The 25,862-nt window shown below is 29.1% G+C and overlaps 4 protein-coding genes across 5 annotated transcripts; 3 read left to right on the top strand and 1 right to left on the bottom strand.

Moving 5' to 3' along the window:
• Positions 1-100: 100 nt before the first annotated feature.
• LOC124937389 (heat shock 70 kDa protein, mitochondrial-like) lies at positions 101-10,387 on the bottom strand. 2 transcript variants are annotated; one of them, XM_047477649.1, is made up of 6 exons: positions 10,248-10,387; positions 9,683-9,759; positions 3,657-3,735; positions 2,993-3,559; positions 1,808-2,428; positions 101-948 (listed from the first exon to the last, which is right to left on the bottom strand). In XM_047477649.1, the coding sequence occupies exons 1-6, from the start codon at positions 10,338-10,340 to the stop codon at positions 307-309; spliced, it is 2,079 nt and encodes a 692-aa protein (XP_047333605.1). In that variant the 5' UTR covers positions 10,341-10,387; the 3' UTR covers positions 101-306. The 2 variants fall into 2 exon arrangements, with proteins under 2 accessions (XP_047333605.1, XP_047333606.1); XM_047477650.1 differs by lacking the exons at positions 9,683-9,759; positions 10,248-10,387 and adding exons at positions 3,812-3,888; positions 4,702-4,851.
• A 4,168-nt stretch (positions 10,388-14,555) lies between these two features.
• Positions 14,556-17,066, top strand: LOC124938249 (equilibrative nucleotide transporter 3-like). Its single transcript, XM_047478661.1, has 10 exons — positions 14,556-14,748; positions 15,020-15,072; positions 15,161-15,265; positions 15,354-15,509; positions 15,597-15,740; positions 15,827-15,932; positions 16,004-16,185; positions 16,271-16,431; positions 16,516-16,774; positions 16,857-17,066. Exons 1-10 carry the CDS (start codon positions 14,688-14,690, stop codon positions 16,962-16,964), a joined length of 1,335 nt encoding a protein of 444 aa, XP_047334617.1. The 5' UTR covers positions 14,556-14,687; the 3' UTR covers positions 16,965-17,066.
• A 1,275-nt stretch (positions 17,067-18,341) lies between these two features.
• Positions 18,342-19,430, top strand: LOC124940684. Its single transcript, XM_047481217.1, has one exon. It carries the CDS (start codon positions 18,468-18,470, stop codon positions 19,341-19,343), a length of 876 nt encoding a protein of 291 aa, XP_047337173.1. The 5' UTR covers positions 18,342-18,467; the 3' UTR covers positions 19,344-19,430.
• Positions 19,431-24,264: 4,834 nt separating this feature from the next.
• Positions 24,265-25,785, top strand: LOC124939736 (putative cyclin-D6-1). The gene is made up of 5 exons (XM_047480177.1): positions 24,265-24,690; positions 24,767-24,892; positions 24,987-25,218; positions 25,301-25,431; positions 25,519-25,785. The coding sequence occupies exons 1-5, from the start codon at positions 24,400-24,402 to the stop codon at positions 25,783-25,785; spliced, it is 1,047 nt and encodes a 348-aa protein (XP_047336133.1). The 5' UTR covers positions 24,265-24,399.
• The last annotated feature ends 77 nt before the right edge of the window (positions 25,786-25,862 follow it).

Below are 25,862 nucleotides of genomic sequence, written 5' to 3'. Positions count from 1 at the left end.
ATTTTTCTTCATAATTATTATTGATTAATTTTGACATTATTCATAGCCCGATCAATCACGGTATATGATTTGACTAAATATACAATTTCAGACAGACTCCGATTCAGGAAGCTCATTAGAAGATATAAGAAAATATATCTCATGAGTTTGTTTGTTTGTTTATTAAAGAAGAAAACACAATTAATTCTTCTTCTGCTAAAATCTCGATAATAATAATAAGAGGATTACCTAATTCACCAACACAAATTTAATATATCCCAGAACAAAAATCGTAGGAACTAAAATTATACTTAAAACCCTAAACTATCACTTCTTCACCTCTTCATATTCCGCCTCAGGAGCCTGCTGCTGCTGCTCACCTCCTCCAGCACTACCGCCGCTAGTAGAATCATCACCACCGCCAGATTTTCCAGTCATATGCTCTCCGATCTTTGAAACAGCTTTATTAGCAACATCCAACTTAGCCCTAATTTCCTCAACATCTTCATTTCCCATCGCATTCCTCAAATCAGAAATCGCAGACTCAATCTCGGTCACTACTTCCGCGGGAATCTTATCCTTGTACTCGTTCAAACTCTTCTCGATACTATAGATAGTCGTGTCGGCGTTGTTTCTCAGATCGATGAGTGTTTTTCTTTCCTTGTCTTTCTGAGCGTGCACTTCAGCTTCTCTAACCATCTTTTCAATCTCATCATCAGATAGTCCTCCTGAAGAACGAATTGTGATTTGTTGTTCTTTTCCGGTTGTTTTGTCTTTGGCGGAGACTGTTACGATTCCGTTTGCATCGATATCGAATGTTACTTCGATTTGAGGCATGCCCCTTGGAGATGGTGGAATACCCACGAGCTCGAATTCTCCCAGCATTTTGTTGTCGGCTGCTATTTCACGTTCGCCTTGTAGTACCTTTATGCCTACCTGAGTTTGGTTGTCTGCAGCTGTGGAGAATACCTAAACATATATACAAGTGAGAATAATCTTTATGGGTTATAAGTTTAATGAAGAGACAAAGCATTTTTCTATATGGTCCTTTCAACTATGAAACCATTTTACAAGGATTTCTTAAATTCAAACTTTAGTTTATTTGTTGAGCAGAATGGGTTTTGTTTTTTTTGTTAAGGGGGTGTTTTATTACAAAGTTACAACTTAATCTAAATGATTTAAGAACTTATTTCAATTATGTAAATTAAGGTTCATATCAAATAATAACTGTTACATTTTCAAAAATTAAATAAATTTAATTGTCAATTAAGGATCACATAGTTATCTAGATTTAACTCAAAGCAAGCTATTAAATATAGCTTAATTTTATAAGTTATGGATGACTAACTACTATTAAGAGCAACCAAGTACTTTAATTTCTGACATACCAATTGCTTAAGATACCAATTGCACTAACCAATTGCTTAAGATTCAGAAATTATTTGATTTATTTTTCAGATATTTGACTAATTTGACACTTAAAATCTAATTTTCAGTTTTATCAACACTCCAAAGTTAAAAAAAAAATCATAGTTAAGTAATAGGTCTTGAGTGGCCAAAATAAGGATTCAAACAGAAAAAGGCAATAGTTTAAATAAAATATAAACAATGGTTTTGAAGGTGGTTTCCAAAATTGGCAAATACAATTTGGATATTTGTTATTTGTCAGTTCACTCTTGAATAAATATGAATTTTGACTCTAATATGTTCTTCACATCTCATAAAGAGATTATTTGAATCAAATGATTTGTTTTACCAAAAATTAAGCAACAGCAAAACAAGAGATAAAAATATGTATAAAAAAGAAACAAAAGTGCAATGGGAATACCTGGCTTTTCTTGGTTGGAATGGTTGTATTGCGATTGATCAACCTGGTGAATACACCACCCAGTGTCTCAATACCAAGTGAAAGTGGAGTAACATCAAGAAGAAGAAGCTCCTTCACGTCTCCTCTAAGAATACCACCTTGAATGGCAGCCCCCATTGCAACTGCTTCATCAGGATTAACTCCTTTGCTGGGAGCCTTTCCAAACAAAGCAGCTACCACTTCTTGAACTTTAGGAACACGGGTCATTCCTCCCACAAGCAAAACCTCGTCAACTTCCTTGATAGTGATGCCTGCATCCTTCAGACAGCTTAAGCACGGATTCTTGGTCCTTTCGATTAAATTGTTCACCAAGCTCTCGAACTTTGATCTAGTCAATGTGATGTTTAAATGCTTAGCACCAGATGCATCAGCAGTTATGAATGGCAGATTGATCTCTGTTTGAGCAGTTGATGATAGCTCGATTTTAGCTTTCTCGGCAGCTTCTCTTAACCGTTGTAGTGCAAGCTTGTCTTTTGTCAGATCGATTGCTTCTGTCCTTTTAAATTCGCTCACAAGGAATTCCAAAAGAGCATTGTCAAAATCTTCACCTCCCAAGAATGTATCACCATTTGTTGCTTTGACCTGCATATATAGGTTACAAAATTATTAATACATGGATGAGAAGCCAATTTGTCCTTGTTTGGTCTAGGGTGATTTGAATAACCACAATATTATATTCAAATAACCTTGTTAGATGTAGGCTATTGAAAATTATATAATTCTAGCTTTAGATTATTGGATAGATATACCATTCTAGCTTTAAAGAAAGTTTTCATCAAAAGGGGGAGTTTATTGGTGTAGGTTTTTTGGAGATAATCTGGGTTATTTGGAAAAAAAAAACCATGTTTGATGAAAAAGTGGATTATTTGGGGTTAAATAACTAAAATCTCTTTTGTATTTAATATATAAGATGTTACAAAAAAGAAAGTAAAAAGTGTTAATTGGATACACTTCACCAAACAAGGACTAGGTTTGGCCCGTTTGGGTATATAAATATATAAAGAAAATTAATTTCTTTTTTTCAAATAAAGGGTATTTTGATTGACGATTCAAATGAATGAGATCGATGATGAATATATAGTGAGTTATTTGAGTAAACTCAAATAACCACAACAAGGCCTTTGTTTTCTAGACAAGTTTGATTACCTCAAAAACACCATTGGATATCTCCAAAATGGAGACATCGAAAGTCCCTCCTCCAAGATCAAATACAGCAATGAGGCCCTCTTTGTTGTTCATTCCGTAGGAAAGAGCAGCAGCTGTAGGTTCATTAATGATTCTCTGCACATCAAGACCTGCAATTTTACCTGCATCCTTTGTGGCTTGCCTCTGGGCATCATTGAAATAGGCTGGGACAGTAACAACAGCTTTTGTAACTGTTTTACCAAGGTAAGACTCAGCAGTTTCTTTCATTTTGGTTAGTACAAATGCCCCAACTTGACTTGGAGAATACTTTTGACCATTTGCTTCAACCCAAGCGTCTCCATTAGGCCCACGGGTTATCTTGTAAGGCACCATTTTCATTTCTTTCTGTGTCTGAGCATCATCAAACTTTCTACCTATTAGACGCTTGGTTCCAAAGACAGTATTAGTAGGGTTGGTCACTGCTTGCCGTTTGGCAGGGGTACCAACTAGAAGCTCTCCCTTTTGAGAAAAGGCAACCACAGAAGGAGTGGTTCGAGAACCCTCCGCATTTTCAATTACTTTTGGAGTCTATACAGAACACATCAAGAGTGAATATAAAACATGTTAGCAAATTTTCAGCTTTTTCACCAACAGGTTCATTATAAAGTTGTTAATTAGATCTTACCTTGCCTTCCATGACTGAAACACACGAGTTGGTTGTACCCAAGTCGATTCCAATAACGTCATCTCCCACGGGCTTTGAACTGTTACAAAGGAAAGTGATTGTTACAAGATTTTACTATCAAAATGAGTAGAAAGTAAGTATTGTACTCAGCCTACCTAAATGGTCTGGCTAATTTAGCCCATTTTTGTCCCACACGTGACGCTGACCACGATGTGGCGCCATTTCCAGTCAGCTGGACAAGGCATAGCAATGATTGGTTAGCACATCTTTATCTTCCATAAAGTTTCAGAGCAGATGATTAGAAAAACACAATTAATAAGCAAGTTCATTTATTCAAGAAGATCAAATTCATAATTGAATGAATTTTAGTTAAGCATTGGCCGCTATAACACATATATCTGTCTTCTTAAAACATGTAATTTACATTTGCCTGATCCCAATATGATGCTTAAACCTGAACTAACTACAATCATGTCAATAGAATTGCCAAAAGTCATAACAAAATCAACAATACAACATCAACCACTGTTCATAAAATGGTAATGGATCACAGGAACATCTAACAAGTAAATTATAATTGAATGAAGAATTATATCAATTTTAAGAGAAAGCGGGAAGAAGTGTCAAAAGAAGAAAAGTATATAAACATCTATTCACCAAGTTCGAAAATTATGGCATGTGCTCTAGCAATTTATTCCTGAAGTCGTTCCTAGAAATATTATCATATAGACTAACAAAATATAAATCTTGGATATCAAAAGAGACTTCATACGCAGTTCAAGCAGTCAGCTACATCCCATCAAAACTAAGTTTCTCCCTCAAAATATTGAGGTAAATAGTAGCAGAAAAAGAACAAATTTTCAGTTAACAAATTGTCAACTGCACAATGGAGATATAAATCTAATTAAGACTGTAACTGAATATCAAAAACGAGGCTGAATACAGTAGTAACATTCATAAGAGCAATGAAAATATCAATTAGATAGATAAAAGATCAAATATATAATATTTATTGAAATGGAAGAAGAAATCTTTGGGCTCTTACGTATTTGTAGGTAGAGATAGGAGCGGAGGGTAGATCCCGGCGCCTGACCGATCTGAGCAACACGGAGGTCGCCATGAGATTTGGATCGAAGTGAATACTCGAGCAGGTGGAGGCTGGATTCTGGGCTTAGGTTTTCAATGTGAGGGTTTAAGTTTGTAATAGGATTTTTAATACTTTCTCTTCTCTTTGCTCAATAAATTCATTTTGACCCCTAAACTTACACAAAATTATTAAATAAATATATTTATTATTCTTATACAAAATTATGAAATATAAAAATCTTATTTTTTATAATATTTTATATAAATTTGATAATAATTTTTATTTTATAAAATGATACTAATTACATTAATTTATGATAATATTAATAACATTAATTAAATTGTAATATAATAATTTTTAAATTGTAAAAATAAAATAAATTATTAAAATAATTTTATTATTTTGTATATATATATTTTATATTTAATATTTATTATCAATTAGTTAATTTTTATATTAAACAAAAATTATTTATATTCATAAATAAAATATTATATATATAATGAGAGAAAAAATATAAATAAAATATTTTTACATAAAATTAATAATTAAAAATAATATAATATATAATATATATTATATTATATTATATTATATTATTAATGAGGATATATATATATATATTATATTATATTATTAATATATATATATAATTAATGAGTGAGAAAATAATTAAGAAAGAAAAAATAGTTATTATTATTTATCATTTATAAAATTTTATAATAAAAAATTGTTTATATATATAAATAAAATAAATATGTAATTTTATTAAAAAAATTATTTATATATATATAAAATAAATATAAAAATTATAAAGTTAAATTCATTTATAAAAAAAATGGTTTATATATATATAAATAAAATAAATATAAAAATTATGAATGTAAGTGTATTTATAAAAAGAATTGTTTATATTTTTAATTAATATTATTATAAATAATTTTTTTAGATAATATATGGTAAAGAAATATAATATATATGATAAGAAAAAATAAAATTTAATTAATAAATAGAAAACAAAAAAATAAAATTCAATTAACAAATTTAATTAAGAAAGAGGAGATAGAAAATATCTAATTATAATTGATGAATGACGTGAATTATTGTGGTGTGGGTTGGTGTTGGTTGACTTTAAATATTTTTATTATTATTATTATTATTATATATATATATATATTTATATATTTATTGTAATATAATATTTTTTAAATTGTAAAAATAAAATAAATTTCTTATATATATATTTTTTTTTAATTTGTACATTTTAACTTATATTAAAATTTGTACATTTTAAAAGATTTATAATATAATTTATTTTCTATATATAATTAAAAAAGGTTTGAATTGGAGATTTAATAAGTCAAATGTGTCATTTTAAAACGTGTTAAATAATTAACAGGTATTAGCCGAGCCACATGTTCAAATGGGATAAATAAGTAAAATAATTAACATGTATTTTTTTTTTAAAGGACCAACTAAAAATAAAAATAAAAAACGTTAAGCATAAAAAAAAATAACATTAAAAGAAAAAAAATAAGAAAAATAAGAAAAATCGGTAAATAAAATTGAGCTCATAAATTCTCGTAAAAACAATTAAATATCCGACAAACTCTATTGTCTATCCTAAACAAAAGAAAGCATCACAGTAATAGCATTATGATTGATACACGTCGGACGACAACGATAATGTTCGACAACGATAATTGAAAGTTCGACGATTTTTCTTCAATCAGATAGTCTTAAAAAAAAAATTAGATGATAACTAAAATATGTATATTTGTCGTATCAATTACATCAATCCAAATTTCACAGCAACTACTCGAAAACTCGGGCATCACCCAATTAATCACAATAATACTCCACAAAATACTTCAAATACTAGTCACTCTTTGAAAAATGTAAAAGTAAGTGAGTTGCCGATTTAACATTTTTGTGACACATACGTCAACGACTAGGCATTATACAACTTTTTTAAATGTACATATCATCCGTAAGAATTATACTGTGAATAACGATTTATCCAAATAATAAGATTTTGGATGAAATTTTTGACTCTTAATTTTTTTTTTTTAAAAATATATGAAATTATCTTATCAATTAACTTGTAATAATTATCCATATTGAAACTATTCATATATTGTGAACTTAGACAAAATAATTAACATTTATTAAACAAAATGTGTTTATCAAGTCGATATATAAATAATGTGTAATCTCAAATTAATCAAAATTATATAAATGAAGTTAAACAGATAACAAAATACATATTTTAAGACTATTTGAAAAAATAAAATAATAATTAAATAAATTTAATTTAAGTAAAAAATAAAATTTAGTTTGAATTATTCAATATGAATTAGTAATATATATATAAGGTGAATATCCAAAGGCTTCTTTAAAGGTCATGAGTTTAAGTTTGTCATAAGTTAAGTTTTGCGTCTAGTTTTGCGTCTGGTTAAGTGTGTTTACGGACTATGTTTTTTAACACTTTGTGGCCAATTTTTTTACAAACAATAATAATTAGGGCAAATTACTTGGTTGATCCTCAAAATACTTTAAACGCTTACTTTAGTCCTCAAATTATTTTTTAAAACAAATTATCCCTAAGCTTTTTGAAAAGTCACCAATATTATTTGTCAAATATTGATGTTGCAATTGTTTAATCAATTGCACATTTTTTATCTTATTGTATAAAGCAAAAAAATAAAATAGGAATTTGCAATTGTTTAAAACTCTATTGTAATTGTCAAAAAAAACATTGATAAATTACAATAGAATAGATTATCTTCAAATTTGGTCATAAAATAAATAAAAAATAGTCAAGATTGAATAGGTTTATAGTTTTGGGAAGAAATAATTCAAGGATAAAAAATCAACTATCAAAATAGTTGGAGGGCCGAAAATAAACTATCATAATTGTTGGAGAGCTTTTAGTTAAAACTGTTATGTTTAACGAAAAAATTGTGGCCAAAAATAGTTTAAGGGCTAAAAGTAATCGATGAAAGTAATTTAAGGGACATCTAGATAATTTGTCCTATTAATTATAATGAATTTGTCGTTCCTCAGCAAATTAAATGAAATATGCCTTTCATACAATGATAGTTTGATGATAACACATGATTCTATTTGACCTCATAGAGACGAGCAAATTATTCTGTAAGCTTATTATAAGTGACTATGATTCATAGTTATGGATGCCCATAGTTATCAAGGAGGTGTTGACAGGGTTTCTTTATAAGGATTTTATGGAAATTATCATTGCCTTCAAAGATTAAGTTCTCAAGGCATTGGTCTGCACCATTTTACAGAATTTGGGACAAATTGTTAAAATTGATGATAGCAAATGTGGCTGTTTAGATTAATCTTTACATTAAGTGGATAAGGTTATTTAGACTACATGTGCAGATATTAAAATTATAAGGTTGCTCCTCACATTTCTATCTTCTTTTCCGTTTGAATTCCTTGGGTGTGACAAGATGAGACTCACCTTTTCTCATTTCCTCCTGCAGCTTAATTGCTCTATTCAACTTACCTGTTTTCTTCAAACTGTTGATAAGTGAACGATAAATGTAAATAGATGGTCTGATATGCTTGTCTTTCATCGTTTCAAATAATTGTAGCGACTTCTCCACATTCCCAGATCGACCAAAAATCTCAATCAAGGCAGTGTAAGTGCATAAATCTGGCTCAATTCCTTTTTCTTCCATTTCTTTTACAAATACAAGGCACAGATCCAATCTGCCAACCTTCCTAAAGCTGTTTAGTAACGCATTATATGTATAAATATCCGGCACCAAATTACCCTCCTTCATAGACCCAAACACTTTAACCATTTCATCCGCACGACCAACTTTACCCAAAATCTCTATAACAATGTCATAGGTAAACAAATCCGGTCTACATTTCAGAATCATACTTTTCATGTGGTCGAATATGAGCAGAGCTTTATCAATCTGTCCAATTTCAGCAAAGGCCAGAATGATTTTGTTTAAAGCTAAAGTGCTGCTACTTGGGAAAGTGAAGATCTCGGAAACATGTTTCACAAATCTAAATAGCAATGAAGGATCGTTACCATTTCTTAAAGCTTTGACAAAACTATGATATGGAATTAACTGTACAGCTCCATTACTACTAATCACGGCATCTTTAAATAGTTGAGAGACTAGTTCGAAATCATTTTCTTCACCTGCAGCTTCCAAAAGGGGAATAATATCAAGGAAGATGTTTCTAGTGCGCAGTATTTGCAACAGTTTATAAGCAGCCTGAAGATTTTTCTCTCTGATGAACTTGCCAAAGTAATCAACACATATCTGTCTGGCACAAGTAGGGGAAAGATGTTCTATTTCATTGACAAGTTTGCGAAAGAGCTCAACATCATCAGTTGGCTCATGATTCTTCATGGAAAGTGACGATTGACTTGCAAAAGATTGATAACAACAACCAATATGCAGACTAGTATATTTCTGAAACAAGGACATAATGAACTAAATTGTATTAAAATTCCTTAAATACAGAAGAGAAAACAGCTCAAACACCATTTCTACAAGTTCTAAAGTCAAAAGCAAACGATTTTGAGGACTTACACGTGTCTGGTAAAGACTGATTTTTTGCAATGTAGCAGGAGGAGACGGGGTTAACAGGTGACTATGTAAATTCGATGAGTAAACACGAACTAGAGTCTTCAAGATAGCTGCTGAACTACACCACTTGGATTTAAGTCCAGTAATTTGTTTGAAACGTTTGGCAAAACTGAACATCTTATTAAGCTGTTAATTAGATCTGACCTTGCCTTCCATAACTGAAACACACAAGTTAGTTGTACCCAAGTTGATTCCAATAATGTCATCTCTCACGGGCTTTGAACTGTTACAAAGGAAAGTGATTGTTACAAGATTTTACTATCAAAATGACTAGAAAGTAGGTATTGCACTAAGCCTACCTAAATGGTCTGGCTAAATTAGCCCATTTGTATCCCACACTTGACGCAGACCACGATGTGGCGCCATTTCCAGTCAGCTGGACAAGGCATAACAATGGTTGATTAGCACATCTTTATCTTCCATAGATTTTCAGAGTAGATGATTAGAAAAACACAACTAATAAGCAAGTACATTTATTCAAGAAGATCAAATTCATAATTGATGAATTTTAGTTATGTACTGACCACTATTACAGGCATAGCTTATCTTCTTGGAACATGTATTTTACATAGCCTGATCCCAATATATAAATAATTAAGATGGTTAAACCGGAAAAAACTACAATCATGACAATACAAACTACAATAACAAATTGTCAACTGCACAGTGGGGATATAAACTTAATTAAGACTGACTGAAGTTCAAGGAAATTTGGTTGAAAAATCATCATCTGGAGTAACTTAGAAAACGAAATCTAGATAAATAACATTCATACGAGCAAGTAAATTATCAATTAGATAAATAAAAGACAAAAAAACTTATATATATTTGTTCAAATGAAAGAAGAAATCTTTGGCCTCTTACGTATTTACAAGAAGCAGAGATAGGAGCGGAGGCGGCGCCTGATCGATCTGAGCAACACGGAGGTCGCCATGAGAAAGACAGAGATTTGAGCATCTAGGTTTTCACTTCACTTTGAGGGTTTAAGGTTGTAAGGATTTTCATCTAAATAAATCCATTTTGCCCCTAAACTTACGTAAATATATTTATTATTCTTATACAAAATAAAGAAATATAAAATTTTATTTTTTTTTACAATAATTTTAAAAAATTAATTTTATAAGAAATGTAAATTATTTTTTAATACATTACCTAAATATTTTTATTATATTAATTAAAAATAATAAAATAATTTTTTATTTAAAACCTTGTTAAAAATTAATTTTCTTTTATATTTATATTTAATAATATTTATATAAATTAAATTAACTAATTTTAATAAACTTAACAAACTAAATATAAAATTTTACAAAATTGATGTTTGGTAAAAAATTAAATTATGAGGTTTTATCAATATCAACTAGTAGAGCACATCAATATGAATTTATGTCCTTCAAATTTATGGTTCTGAGTTTTCACATAAACTATTTAATAAAACAAAATTATTGACCAATTTTCTTTTACTCTTTCAATATCTCCAAGTTAAAGTGTCTGGTTTTACTCTTATTACTAATAAAAAAAATCTAAAATATATCTTGAACAATATTAAATACATATCCATAGAGAATGTAACGTGATTTTTCATTTTTTAATTTAAGTGACACCTGTCATATCTCTTAAAAAAATGGTAGTTAAGATTTTTTGGACTGTAAACAAAAGAAAAAGTTGAAATTGAAGACAAATATGTTTAGTAATCTTGTATTTATCTAATTATTTCTTAATTTGAGGGAGAAAAATAAGAGTAAAGAGTAATCTCTTTATCCTCGATATTAACCTTGAAAAAGATGATGAAGAGTTTTAAAGGTTTATTAGAGTTAAGAGTAAGGGTAATGTGAAGTGGTGAGTTAGTTATAGGTAAAAAATAAAAATAAAAAAGTTATGGGTTAAGAAAGGATATGGTGTGTTATTTAATCATACTTCAAATTTAAAGTTATTAATAATTTGATTAATTTTCTAATTTTCAGTTAACAGAATTGGTAAAAATCAATTAATCTAATTAGCAAAATGAGATTATTTCAACTTTTAAACTACAATTTAAAGCTCAATCTGAATCAAATCAGCCAAAATACAAAACTATCTTCACGAGTTTGACTAATAAAATAAGGCACGTGGGAAGCTAGACATTTCAGTGTTCACATTCACCATTATATTGTCAAAGTTAAGAAGGTATCTTTCAAACTACATAATCTCAACTTTGGTGAGGATAAATGGAATAATATTTTAAAGAATTAGACGAAACAAACTAGTAAATTTAATGAGATATTTGAATTGACATCACTCATACATAGAGAAAAATTACAAAATATAACTCAAGAATATCACTCAATATATAATATAGTTAAATTCACACTATGTATTATTTTTTTAATATTTTGATGTAATTGTTTAATTCGGTTTAAAAAATAAATTATCTTGAAATAAAAATTTGTTTTATAAAAAGTGGAGTCTTAATTTAATTTTCTTTGAAACTACTGTTTTTTAAAGTTATTTTTATATACAATATATTCCAATTAAGATATATTTTCTATAAAAAGAAATGTTTTTCAAATACACTCCATACTCTCTAAGTGATTGACAATGCTATTTAACTGAAAATTATTGACCCAACACAACACGTTAATTAATTAATTAATTTACCACCATGAATATGAATTTTCATCTTTAGATCTGTTTTAAAGTATCTGATCAGATGCATGGACAAATCTCAGCTCATCTCGAAAAAAAAAAACTTTTTTAAGATACAAATGTGATAATAAAATAAAATAAAGTGTTATCATTTTTAAATTTAAATTAAAAGCACCCATATATATATATCACATTTAAAAAAAATCGGAAACATATTTAGGTAGATGAGCTAAAGTGCTAAACAGCTTGATAAAAAAATTATATTTAGTTTGATAACAAACCAATTCTTAAATAAATGTACATACTTTATCACAAAAATACTTTATCACAAAATCGTATATATACTTATAATAACTTGGGGTAATATCATAATAATTTAATAATAAGTCATCTATCAAGACATTAAGTTTTACATAGACGCAATAGTCATCAACCAAGACATAAAGGTCTATTGTTGACGTGTTAACTGATATAAGCGATACTCGAGACACAAATAGTCTATTATAAGATAAACAAATTAATACAAAATCAAGTATAGATTAGTAAAAATAGTTCAATTGTCATAATAATTTAAAGCCTCGTTTTCAAGTCCAAATATAATGTATTTCATTTTAATGTCAAAATAAGAAGCCATACTAAACTACTTAAAACCCATTTATCACAAATCATCATTTTATCACAAACATCTCAAAATCATCTATTACAAACCATTATTTTATTAAATGTCATTCCAAAATCCTCTATCATAAACCATCATTTTATCAAAAGCCATTTAAAAATAAACTATCATAAATCATCATTTTATCAAAATATATATACATTCTTGATCCATATAATTATAAACTCAATTTAAATAAATCTATTTATCTTAGAAATAACACGATTCTAACATTTTAGTATTTTAAAACTTATCTCCAAAATAATATACATATACATAATATTATTTAACTTAAATAAATAACGATAAAATTTTGAATAAAATAAATAAATATAAGTTTTACTATTTTTATAATAATTAAATAAACAAAATAATGAATTATATTAATTTTTTTTTAATTTATTAAGTAATATCACATTTTTCCTGTAAAAATAAATAAATATGAATAATATTTAGAGGTGGTTGAATCCTATATAAATCCGTCCTATATGTAAAACTAAAACTAAATTCTAATATAATTTTTTTTTTCATTCCAATAAACCCAACAAGTCTTGACCTTTATCTTCTCTCAATAGTTAACAGGTAAATGAAATGGTGCTTTTTTAACAAACTAATTAAAATGTCACTCACCTATGCCACTTATCCTTATTAGAAATAGACCACTTGTCTTTTATAGTAAATTCCACTTATCTTCACTAGAATATGTAACTTGTCATGTAACTCATATAATTAACACTTATCTTCATTAGAATATGTCACTTGTCATATACCTCATATAACTCTAAATCTTCATTAAAATAGGTCACTGATACATAACTCACATGACACTCATCTCCCTTAAAATAAAGCATGTGTCATCTACAAATAAAGTCACATATAATTTATATATGAAGTTATTTATTTTTATTTTTACTCTTAAATTCAGATATTACCAACAATATTGACAGTTTTCAAAAATATATTTATATTAAATAAATTTCTCATTTTCATTTTGTAATAAAAAGTATCACCCATCACAATTAATCTATATTTATAATGGGTCAGAGAAGTTTGTTTAATTTTTAATTACTGTTGATTTGATTTTTTTTTCTCTAAAAATAATTTTGGATAATATCTCTATATAATATAATAAGTTTATAATACGATGATTTTATAAGCATTACTGTCAATTATTATTTTTAAATAAATACCATGCATGTTATTCTTGTATAAATATATATTTTTTAAAGTAAATAATAAATAAGGTAAAAATGAAAAGTTGATTTTCTATAAATATATAGTTTTATCTGTTTATTTTCTCAAATAAACTTATTAATTAATAAAATATTAAAATATCTAGTGATTAATCTTATTTATATTCATTTGTTACCCATTCTCAAATTACATTTATAAAAATACATTATTTACCATATTTTTTTTATTAATTGTTAAAAAACGTAAAACATCTAATTATTTATTAAATAGAACTTTTGGATAATCTATCTATATAGAATAAGTTTAAATGTGATAATTTAATTTCTATCAATTCAATGTCAATTAAATTGAAGAAAAATAATCTTGAATTTTAATAGAAATTATAAATTGTCATTATTCTTTAAATAAATTAATTGAAGATTATCTAAATTTAAACTGCAATTCTGGGGTATTATAGACATAAATAATGGTAATCTAAATTCAATATTCAGGTAGAAGAAAATTCACCCAAATTATTGTTATATAATCTTAAAAATGAATAAATTTTTTAAAAAATATCATATTAAATTTAAAAAGTATTTAAAAAATTAAAGGTGAAATGGGAACGCAGAGTGCGTTGCCGGTAAAGCCGCAAAATTCTGTTAGTTAAGTCAAGCATAAAGAAAGAAAGAAAGATAAATTTCAATGGAGCTGTCTTCGTCAAAAAAAGAGATTATTTTCTTTATATGCGTAACTTCATCCCTAAAAAGAAGGCATCCCTCCTTTAATTTCTCAGATTCGTAAGTATACTGATTCCCTTTTCCGCTGAATCTCTTAATATACTGCCTATGATCCGGAATCTCGATTCAATCCCTCCGGCAGCATCTGCAACCCTTCTCTCAGACTCAGGTCAGGTGAAAGCTGATTCTGAGATTATCTATTTTCTGATAAAGTTATCTCCACCGTCGTTTTGTCGCTTTCCCTCTGATTAACATGATGGGTATTCTTAACAGTTTACAAATTTATATTCTTTAAACTTGCTTTAACTATTTGATTAGAGCACGATTTTCATGTACCATTGATATAGATAAGAACTTCCAATGGTATTTGGTATAATTGCAGTGATATGATACCAGTGCTAGTTAATTCGGTTCCTCACTTGTGTGTTTTTTTCTGACAGAGGAATCAACCATGTCTTTCAGTGATGCAAATGCGTCTTCAAGTAAATCAGAGGTTTGTTTTTCGTAATATTTTTGTACAATTCTCCTATCTATGCATCAAAGGGGGTGGGATGGGGATTGATGCTTGCTTTGAATCACAGGGTAAATATGCAGCAATGTTTGTATGTTGGCTTCTTGGAATTGGATGTCTATTCTCTTGGAATAGCATGCTCACTATTGGAGATTACTATCTAGCCTTGTTTCCGGTAAATATTATATTCTTCATCATCCCCCCTTAGTGGAATGCTTTTGAAAGATTAACCTAATATTGTTTGGTAAATCTTGTTTGTGAAGAGGTACCATCCTTCAAGGGTTCTTACACTTGTGTATCAGCCGTTTGCACTGGGAACTATTGCGATATTAATTTATAATGAAGCAAAACTTAACACAAGGAGAAGGAACTTATTTGGATTTTGGCTCTTCTTTTTAGCTACCCTTTTGGTTCTAGTAGTAAGTTGGATCTTCAAGTGTTGTAGTACTTTGAATATTGAATTAGAAGCTTTTTCTTAAAAAAAACTTGATGTTGTTTTGTTGTAGTTGGATCTAGCGACGTCGGGGAAAGGAGGTATTGGTACTTATATTGGAATCTGTATCATAAGTGGTGCATTCGGTGTTGCGGATGCTCATGCTCAGGGTGGAATGATTGGAGATCTCTCGTTCATGGAGCCTCTTCTACTTCAAGTTGGTATTTTTTTAATGTGTATCAGCCACCACTTATTATTACGAGTAATGATTGGAAATTATTTTCTTTAACTATGTATATGTAGTCCTTTCTTGCTGGTCTGGCTGCATCGGGTGCGATAACATCTGGATTGAGGCTTATCACGAAAGCAGCATTTGAAAATTCCCAAAATGGATTGCGCAAGGGAGCTAGTAAGTACTAATTCGCATGCATTTTCTTGTTTATTTTTGCCATGCTGACTTAATTATATTATTTGTTGCAGTTTTATTCTTTGCGATTTGCACTAGCTTTGAGCTATTGTGTGTACTTCTCTACGCATTTGTGTTCCCAAAGCTGCCAATTATACAGTATTATCGTTCTAAAGCAGCATCTGAAGGATGTACAACTGTTTCATCCGACCTTGCTGCTGGTGGCGTTAAAGTAGTTGATTTAGTGAAGAAACAAGTAGGTTTGATGAATGTTGTTGAGTGATTACTAAAACAAAAATCTATTTTTTGTTTGGTTAAACTCATGATTCTGCACTCTGCAGGTAGAAGAGGATCCTGAACTAGAACAACGACTGAGCAACAAAGTATTGTTTCTGAAGAACATAGATTATGCAATAGATATGTTTTTGATTTATGTTCTCACCTTGTCAATTTTCCCTGGATTCTTGTCGGAGGATACTGGATCACACAGTTTGGGAGAATGGTTAGGAAAATGAATGATTTAGTAAGAATATTATAATGAAATGAAAAGAAGAAATGCTGACGATTTGTTTGTTATGTAATGTAGGTATGCTCTGGTTTTGATAGCCATGTACAACGTGTGGGATCTTATAGGGAGATTTGTGCCTCTTGTGAAATGGTTGAGAATGGAATCGAGGAAAGGGCTTATGATAGCAACTGTTGGGCGTTTCTTGCTTGTTCCAGCATTCTACTTCACAGCCAAATACGGTGATCAGGGGTGGATGATAATGCTCACGTCGTTTTTGGGATTGAGTAACGGTTACCTAACTGTTTGTGTACTCACTGCCGCTCCAAAAGGCTACAAGGTTGGTTGGTTGGTTTGCTTGCTCTTTGCTAAACATGAAATTTTAACGGATTGGATACTGTTTTTGTTTTGTTATTTTACAGGGACCAGAACAGAATGCTTTGGGTAATTTGCTAGTGTTTTGTCTTCTTGGAGGTATATTTGCAGGAGTAACCCTTGATTGGTTGTGGCTCATTGGCAAAGGTTGGTGATTCATTGATTTTATTAATACTTATGTAAATTTAATTAAGCAGCTCTCAAACACAAATTATTAGTCTTTTCTATATTTGTTTGCTGGAAATATTTTTATATTAGTGAGATAAGATTGATAATTGTTTAAATAGTTTATAATTTCTAGATGTGGTTTGTGTATGTATGATATTGGTGTTAAGAGAGATTGATTAAGCAAGTAGGAAGCAACCGAAAATGAAGGGAACTCGTTATTCAAAGCTATATATCAAACTATATAGTCTAATTAATTAGTCTTATTAATTATTATTATAAATTATTAAGAGTTGTTTGGCCTCTTCCTTAATTGCCTATTTCTACAACACTTTCTTTATTGTCTTTCATAGAAAACATAACCCCCATTCATTCATTCATATATTCAACAACTAGCATTTTGTTAATTAATATATACATATATAACCCATAATCTTATTTATTACCTAAGATCCAAACTAGCTAGAATCCTATGTTATTAGTAGCTCTTCCATCTAGGGTTCTACTTATAATTTATTTCATACATTTTAGATCTATTTCATTATCAAATTAAATAGTTGAAAACACTCTACTATAATGACAGAAAGAGTGAAGACTTATAACTCATATTTTTAAGGTGATAAAGATCGAAACCATTCTCAATAAAGGAATTGAGACCAATTGTACATAGTCAAACAAATATGACTACATGCATTCAAATTTATTCAGTACTTTTTTTTTTTTTTTATCAAATAAGATTTTTTTTTTTTCAAATGATCATTCAGATAATGAACCCTTCATTAAACAAGCTCCAAGTTGCATCTTTAATAGTTTTTATTTATTTATTTTAGGTTTAATGAGTTTTGATTGGTTTTTAAATGAAAGTGACATTTTAATTATTTCACAATAGATGTCAAATAAACCATGATTAGAGATCACATAGGTTTAATAATTAATCTGGATGATCATAATCATAATTATATGGTCGTTTGTTATCATCATTCTAATACAGATGACTTGAAGATCATCATTAATTGGTCTACAACTTTTTTTCCCTCCTTTTTTAGAACTAATTAAATAGTCATAATTATAATATATATATATATATAATTATATATCAATTGTTTATTTTGCATTTTTATTATTATTATTTATGATTTATAACATTTATTAAGTTTGTAAAGTTTAATTTGTATTTGCAATGGTGTTGTGAGTTATGAGTGTGGGATAATTAATACAAATTCTAACCCATTAATTTCTAATAATATTGAGATTGCATTGAATTCCTAAAGGCCCATTAATTAGGGTTTTCCTATTATGAATTTATGAGGAAACACGAAAGTCAGTCTCCCTCCTTTCAGTCAGTAAGTAGTTAGTACAGCGACTTTCTCTTCGCCGCCGCGAGCGATTCCAATTTCCATCCAACCCATGTAAGAATTAATATCTCAGGTCTCAAACACAAACCCACGAGATTCAATTCAATTCAATTCTCACATATCTCCTCTCTGTCTGTTATGGATCGCGATACGCAAAGCCCTGATCATCCGCCTCCTATCCTGGGACGAATCATAACCAAAGGGAGGGTCAAACTTTCTGCAATAAAAAAAATGATGGAAATGGATTGGTATCCTCTGAAACAGGTGAGAGCTTACAAGTATGACGACAATCTGTTTGCATTCTACCTCAAATTTGAATTCCACAGGAAATGGGCATTAAAGAATGCTCCGTGGACTGTTGATGGTTGCATTCTAAATCTGAAGCATTGGGACGATATGCTAGCTGCTGATGAGGTAGACTTTTCAGAAGTACAATTTTGGGTTAGAATTATGTCTCTTCCTTTATGCATGTTGAATGCAAAATCTGGGGTAAAGATTGGTGAGAAAGTGGGAAGAGTGATAGATGTTGACGATGATGAACAGATTTTAAGTAGAAACTACGTAAGAGTGAAAGTGATGGTTAAGGTGGAGTCTCCCTTGAAAGCTGGATTTACTTTGATAAGAGAAGGTATGGAACCCAGATGGATTCAATTCAAGTACGAGAAACTTGTTGATTTCTGTTATTGTTGTGGAAGATTGGGACATGGTGATGATCTTTGCCCACACAAACAACCGAATGGTGACTTTGTAAACCCATATGGGCCATGGTTGAGAACACAGAAGAAGAAGATCATGATGGAAGAAGAAGAAGAAGAACATGTACCTGATCATGGAAAACTGAGCGCCTTCAGTGTTGATATTATAGATGAATTTAAGGAGGAAGAAGAAGAAGAAGATGAAGATGAATCAGAAGGAAACCTTGAAGAGCAGATAGAGGCAACTACAATAATAGTTAAGAATATCATTCACAACGATCCTAAAGGGAAGGAGGCTGCAGGCGGCCATTGCCACTAATCAATTAGGATCTAACACTCTGTTTGTTTTAATAATGCTAACTATCTCTTTCAGACCATTGGTGAAGATCACATGAATTAGCAGGAACAGGAAATTCATTGCATTGCATTGCATTGCAGGGTAATGAAGAAGAAATATTACTCAATAGTTAGAGTTGAGTTTCATTCAAAGTTTTATACCCACCCGCCTTTATATAATCATTATTAAAAACATACATAATCAAGAAGATCAGCCTTTGTTTTACAACTAAAAACACGGGATCTTGTATTAAAATATTATGTTTGACAGGCCTGTTGTTATTACAATACTTAAAAAAAATTACTCAAATGAAATTAATTGTTAGTTATTTAACCAAAATCTTACAAGATAATATATAGTTAAGTACCTTAAAATAGGTATAAAAACGAATTTGATCATCACCAACCTAAATTGTAAGAGAAATGTCAAAATACAATAACAATTTACATAAATTATATGCAAGAGACTAATAATGGTGAAAAATGTATGATGTTAAAATATTAACACAAAAAATTACTCTCCAACCAATTTGAATGAACTATTATTAAAAACTACTTAAGGATTAATCCTGTATATTTTGATAATTTGTTTTTATAAATTTACACATACATTCATCAAGTTATACAAGATGATATGTGATCATAAACAAAATGTGCATATACTAATAAAGTTCTAAGAAAAGGAAAGCTAATTAACAAAATCTAGATAGACTATAGTATGATTTAAAAGTGAAATTTTAGTACAAGTTTTTTTTTTTTTTTTTCTTACTTTAGTGGTGGGACAAACATGTATAGATTTATTAAAGTTTTAACAATTTAAATATAAAGTTCAACCCATTAATCAAACATTATGCAAAATAATAATAAAAAATAAATGTATATTAAGACAAATAATCATTCAAAATTACCTATTTCATAATCATTAATAAAATAAATGTATTAGATATGTTCATGTTTTATCTACTTATCTTTATTACATGTAACTAATACTTGATGATTCAAACATCTAAAAAAAATTATTTTCCAAAATGTTTTACTTTTTGCTATCATTTATAATTTATTTCCTACATTTTAGATCTATTTCATTATCAAATTAAATAGTTGAAAACACTCTACTATAATGACAGAAAGAGTGAAGACTTATAACTCATATTTTTAAGGTGATAAAGATCGAAACCATTCTCAATAAAGGAATTGAGACCAATTGTACATAGTCAAACAAATATGACTACATGCATTCAAATTTATTCACTTTTTTTTTTCAAATGATCATTCAGATAATGAACCCTTCATTAAACAAGCTCCAAGTTGCATCTTAACAGTTTTTTATTTTAGGTTTAATGAGTTTTTGATTGGTTTTTAAATGAAAGTGACATTTTAATTATTTCACAATAGATGCGAAGGTCAAATAAACCATGATTAGAGATCACATAGCTAGGTTTAATAATTAATTTGGATGATCATAATCATTATGGTCGTTGTTATCATCATTCTACAGATGACTTGAAGATCATATATCATTAATTGGTCTACAACTTTTTTTTCTCCTTTTTTTAAAAACTAATTAAATAGTCATAATTTTAATATATATATATATATATATATATATATATATATATATAATTCTATATCAATTGTTTATTTTGCATATTTAATTTATTATTATTTATTATTATTTATGATTATAACATTTATTAAATTTGCACAGTTTAATTTGTATTTGTAATGGTCTTGTGAGTTATGAGGGTGGATAATTAATATAAATTCTAAGTTATAGTTAATCGATGAGCTGAACCCCATTAATTTAATTATCAGTTAAGTACTTTTTACTTAAAGAAGAAAAAAGGAATATAATTAAACGAAAAGAGAGGAAAACGAAAGATGCGCGCCATGAACAAAGGTGCATCTAGGTACATATATTTAGCTATAAAATTTTAAAAAATAAAATATATATTGAAATAATTATTGTTATTAAACTATTAGCTTTATAATATTAGTGAAATTGATGTATGTGTTTTGTGACATATTTTTATAAAGATGTTTTTGTTTGTCTCTAACATATTTTTATCATTTTTGTAGTCTTGTTTTTGTCTCATTCTCTTGACAACTCTTTGTCAATTGTTAATTTTCTTTTGCTAGAAAATTTTCTCTATTTTATTAAAAATGTTCAATAAGCCAAATCTAGGTTTATATTAAATGTATGTAGTAAACAAAGTTGAGTTACATAGGAATCTCATTTCTCATCTTGATTAATATAAAACCCTATTTATCAGTTTATTTTGCGGTTTATTTTTTATTTTTGTTTTGGTGAACATATCTTTAATGTTGTTGAAGTAGTATTTGAATAAATTGTTATTTTCTTTATATAGTATTTTGGATTAATTAGATCAATTAAAATGATTTTTTATCTTTAAAAAAACATTAAAAAAATCTGACTTTTTCCAACACAGTCTTTATTATTTCTCTTGTAAGTTATGGCTAAGAATTAATTAGATCTAGCTAGAGTCTTGTGTTCTTTTGCATGTGGGGCTAGCTACACAAACCTTTTCAATGAAAAACATAATCTATTAATTATTTATTATTTATTATTTATTACTCACCTTCTTTCTTTCTTTCTTTCTTTCTGTATACTGTGGGGCTTCTTTTTCATCTTTTTTTTTCTTTCAAATTAAATTAAATTAAATAAATTAAGTATATATTGAGAAAGGCATTGGTCAAAGTATTAGATCATGAATTAGTGAGTTAAGTCAAAAGAGTAGTTGTTGATGAGAGTCACAATGTATGGGGGCTTCAAACAATCATCACATATTTTTTCCACTCAATAAGTCAATACAGATCTTTTTTTATTTATTATTATTTAAAATTGATTTGGTTTGGATATAGTTTGAATAATCTAAATCAAATTTTTGTGAGATAATATTAAGTTATTGATACACCTAATTAAGATGAATGCATAATATTGAATTTTAAAATAAAATATAAAGAAGATAATAAGAGAACATTATTATTGTATTGGACAAATGGTCTGGGTATTTATTTCCTAAGCAATTGTTTATTGTTTATACGGAGTTGTTGGATTTGGCTTCACCTTAATTGGAAGGCATAATTTTTGGTAACGAAATAAGTGACCGAAATAATAATCATAGATAAATATTTATTATCACGAGATGAGATGAGATGATATATGACCAAAAATGGACCCGTTGCTACTACAGCTTAATTTGTAGGTACTGTGGCATGCATGATAATATATACAAGATAGACCGGACAAAAAAGTTGTTCTGAAAAATAAATACAATAATAATAATAATATGCATGTATCATATACAGCTAGCAAGCAAGCCTAATCTTTATTAAAATAATTGTTGAAATCTATAAATTTAAAACTACGACCAGTACCACTACAAATTAATTAATATAAATAAACATCAGCCATTTTTCTAAATTGACCTATTAAACACATGCAATGCCTTTTCCATTTATATTAATTTGGCTTAATATAGCTTAACACGCAGTTGTAATTAATCTTTTGACATTGAGGATATATTATTAATTAATTTGTTTTTAGGGGAATTAATCAAACTAGAAGCATAATATATATGAATATAAATGTTGTTATTAATTAGGAGTAATTAAGAAGGTGACATAATAAAAAAGATAAAGTTTTGAGTTAATTATAAAATGTAGAGAGCCAGCCTAGTTTTGAGGGGGGGGAAATTGGTCACTCAATTACAAAAAGCTATCTGGCAAGTCTTGGCATGACTTTTAGAATACGGTTTTGTTTGGTTTGGAACTTTGTTTTTGTAACTCTGAATTTAATTGGGGACCTCTCTCCCTTACTGAATTAGCTAGCATCAAAGATTCAAGCCCCTACTTTAATTTAATTACATAAACATATTCAATTAGATCCAACTTCTTGATTTAAAGCTGGCACACACTAAAATTATATAATGCTCATTATTTGTTTATTGTTGAGAGAACAATATTTGAAAAATATATCAACAAGCTGGTAAAAATAATTTTGGATAGGGGAAACAAAGGAACTTGATTCATTTCCAAAATTATTTTTATTGCAGAATTGGTAGATAATAGCTTTCGTGAATCAATCACCCTAGAATCCTTGTCCCCTTAGAAATTTATGATTAATGATAAATTTATCAAATTTTTTTATATATTAACAAAAATGAAATTATATGGTATATATGATACCAATACCAATACCAAAATTATTGGTACAACAAAAGTATGATATTTTAAAATTTGATATTTATTGAATTATCAAAATAATATTTATAAATTAAAATATAAATTTATATATCTATATATCTATATATATATTTATAAATAATTATGTTTTATTTTTAGTTTCAAAATTATATTCCTTTAATAGAAACTTTTCAGTCAAAAACAAAACTGTCATCAACATATAACCAATCTTAATAAAAAAAATTTTAACATATAAAATTACTCTAAAAGTATTTATTTATTTTTCTTTAATCTTAATAGATTTATTTTATTTAGTTTATTTATATATATATATATATATTTAAATTAAATCAAAATATAATTAAACTTTAATATTATTAGATATAAAATATATAATACTAAAATAGTAATATTGAGAATATACCAAAATAACATTGACAACAATATAATTTTTTTTACCAATCTTTTACAATATTGTATATAGGATGGAGGTATAGTGTACCCAACCACTTTATTAGAATAATGTGAAATAAATAATTTTAATAAGTTAATAGTGGATAAATAATCTTAACAAATAATATGTTAGAAAGAAAAGAATTAATAATTGAAACCTAGCTAACTAAATGTAGGTTAGTTTGGTCAAAGATATAGAAATTCCACCTAGAAGCTACAGCCGTCCGAATACTCTATCACCTACCTACGGAGGAGTAATTACTCTTTCAGGAATGGAATGAAGGCCTCTCTCTCTCTCTCTCTCTTTAAGTAATAAGATCAGCCAACTCTCACACATTCTTCTTTCTTCTTCTTATCATCATCCATTTTTGATTTCTTCGATGATGATGGAGGATTTCGATCTTGAAAATCCTCTTGGCCTGCATCTAATTAACCACCACCACCACCACCAAATCTCTTCTCTTTTCGACATCGAATCAGATCACATGCCACCCCATGACTATTTACAGAATCTTCAAATCTCAGAGGCCGATAACAACGTCCACGACTCTGTTCGTCACGAAGCAGTCTCTCTAATCATGACCCATTTCTCTTTTCGATTCACTCCTCCTTATCTTTCTTATCTCGCCATTACTTATCTAGACCGATTCCTCTCCGCTCAAGGCATTCCGGTACTACTACTACTACTCAGATCGATCTTTCTCTCCTTTTTCTATTAAAGATTGAACCTTTTTGTTGAATATCCAGGAAAGGAAACCATGGTTATCTCGGATTCTCGCTATTTCATGTGTTTCATTGGCATTGAAGATGATGGGAGGAACATCATCATCAGACCTCTCTTCTTCTTCTTCCTCCTCCTCCGTTGATATGCAGGTTTGCATTCTATTCTATCGTAATTCGTAAGTAAGTAAGATCGATGTTATAATGGATTAATGATTGATTGAGAAGGATATGGACTATATAACAGAATGATGACGAAGGAGGAGGAGGAGGAGGAGGAGGAGGAGAGATTATATTCGAGAGAAAATCGATACATCGGATGGAGTTGTTGATTCTGGGAGTTCTGAAATGGAGAATGCGCTCTGTTACGCCTTTCTCTTTCATCAATTTCTTCGTCTCTCTCTTCAAATTCAGGGATCCTCCATTAACACAGGCACTCAAAGCTCGTGCAAATCATATCATACTCAAACTTCAAGCTGGTACCTTATGATCAATTATTTATTTAAAAGCTCCACATGAAATTAAATTAATGAAATATAATTAATTAATTAATTAATGCAGACGTGAGTTTGTTAGAGTATAAACCATCCATAATGGCGGCCTCTTCTCTTCTCTCTGCCTGTCACACGCTATTTCCATTGCAGTTTGCTTGCTTTAAGAAGGCCATCTCGAACTGTTCAAACGTGGATCAGGTAGAAGATTAATTAATTAATTAATTAATTACTATTTTTATTATATTAAGAAAGAATGCATTAATTTAATTAAATTAATTAATGCAGGATGAACTGGTTAGGTGTCACGATTTAGTGGAAGAGATTGTGATGGAGGAATATGAATGCATTATGGACAACAGGGTCTGTAGAAGCTCCATCACGGCGGTGAACGTTCTTGATCGGAAATGGTCCAGCTCTAGCTCCGGCGACACAACAACGCTACTGGGAGTGGGAGGAGGTGATGAAATTATAAGCATAACAACAACGCCGGCGCCGGCGACGGAAACACTGAGAGAGTCGAAGCGTCGAAAGACTGACTGTCGTCGTCGATAAGTCATTTCAGCTTTCACAGTTCTGATTGGTCAATGAAATGAATGGCCCGGTCCGGTCTGGTTCGGTTGGCTCCGGTC

Source organism: Impatiens glandulifera, chromosome 5 (assembly GCF_907164915.1).
Source record: "Impatiens glandulifera chromosome 5, dImpGla2.1, whole genome shotgun sequence".
Classification (NCBI taxonomy): Eukaryota; Viridiplantae; Streptophyta; class Magnoliopsida; order Ericales; family Balsaminaceae; genus Impatiens; species Impatiens glandulifera.
This window is presented reverse-complemented; position numbering and strand designations above follow the sequence as displayed.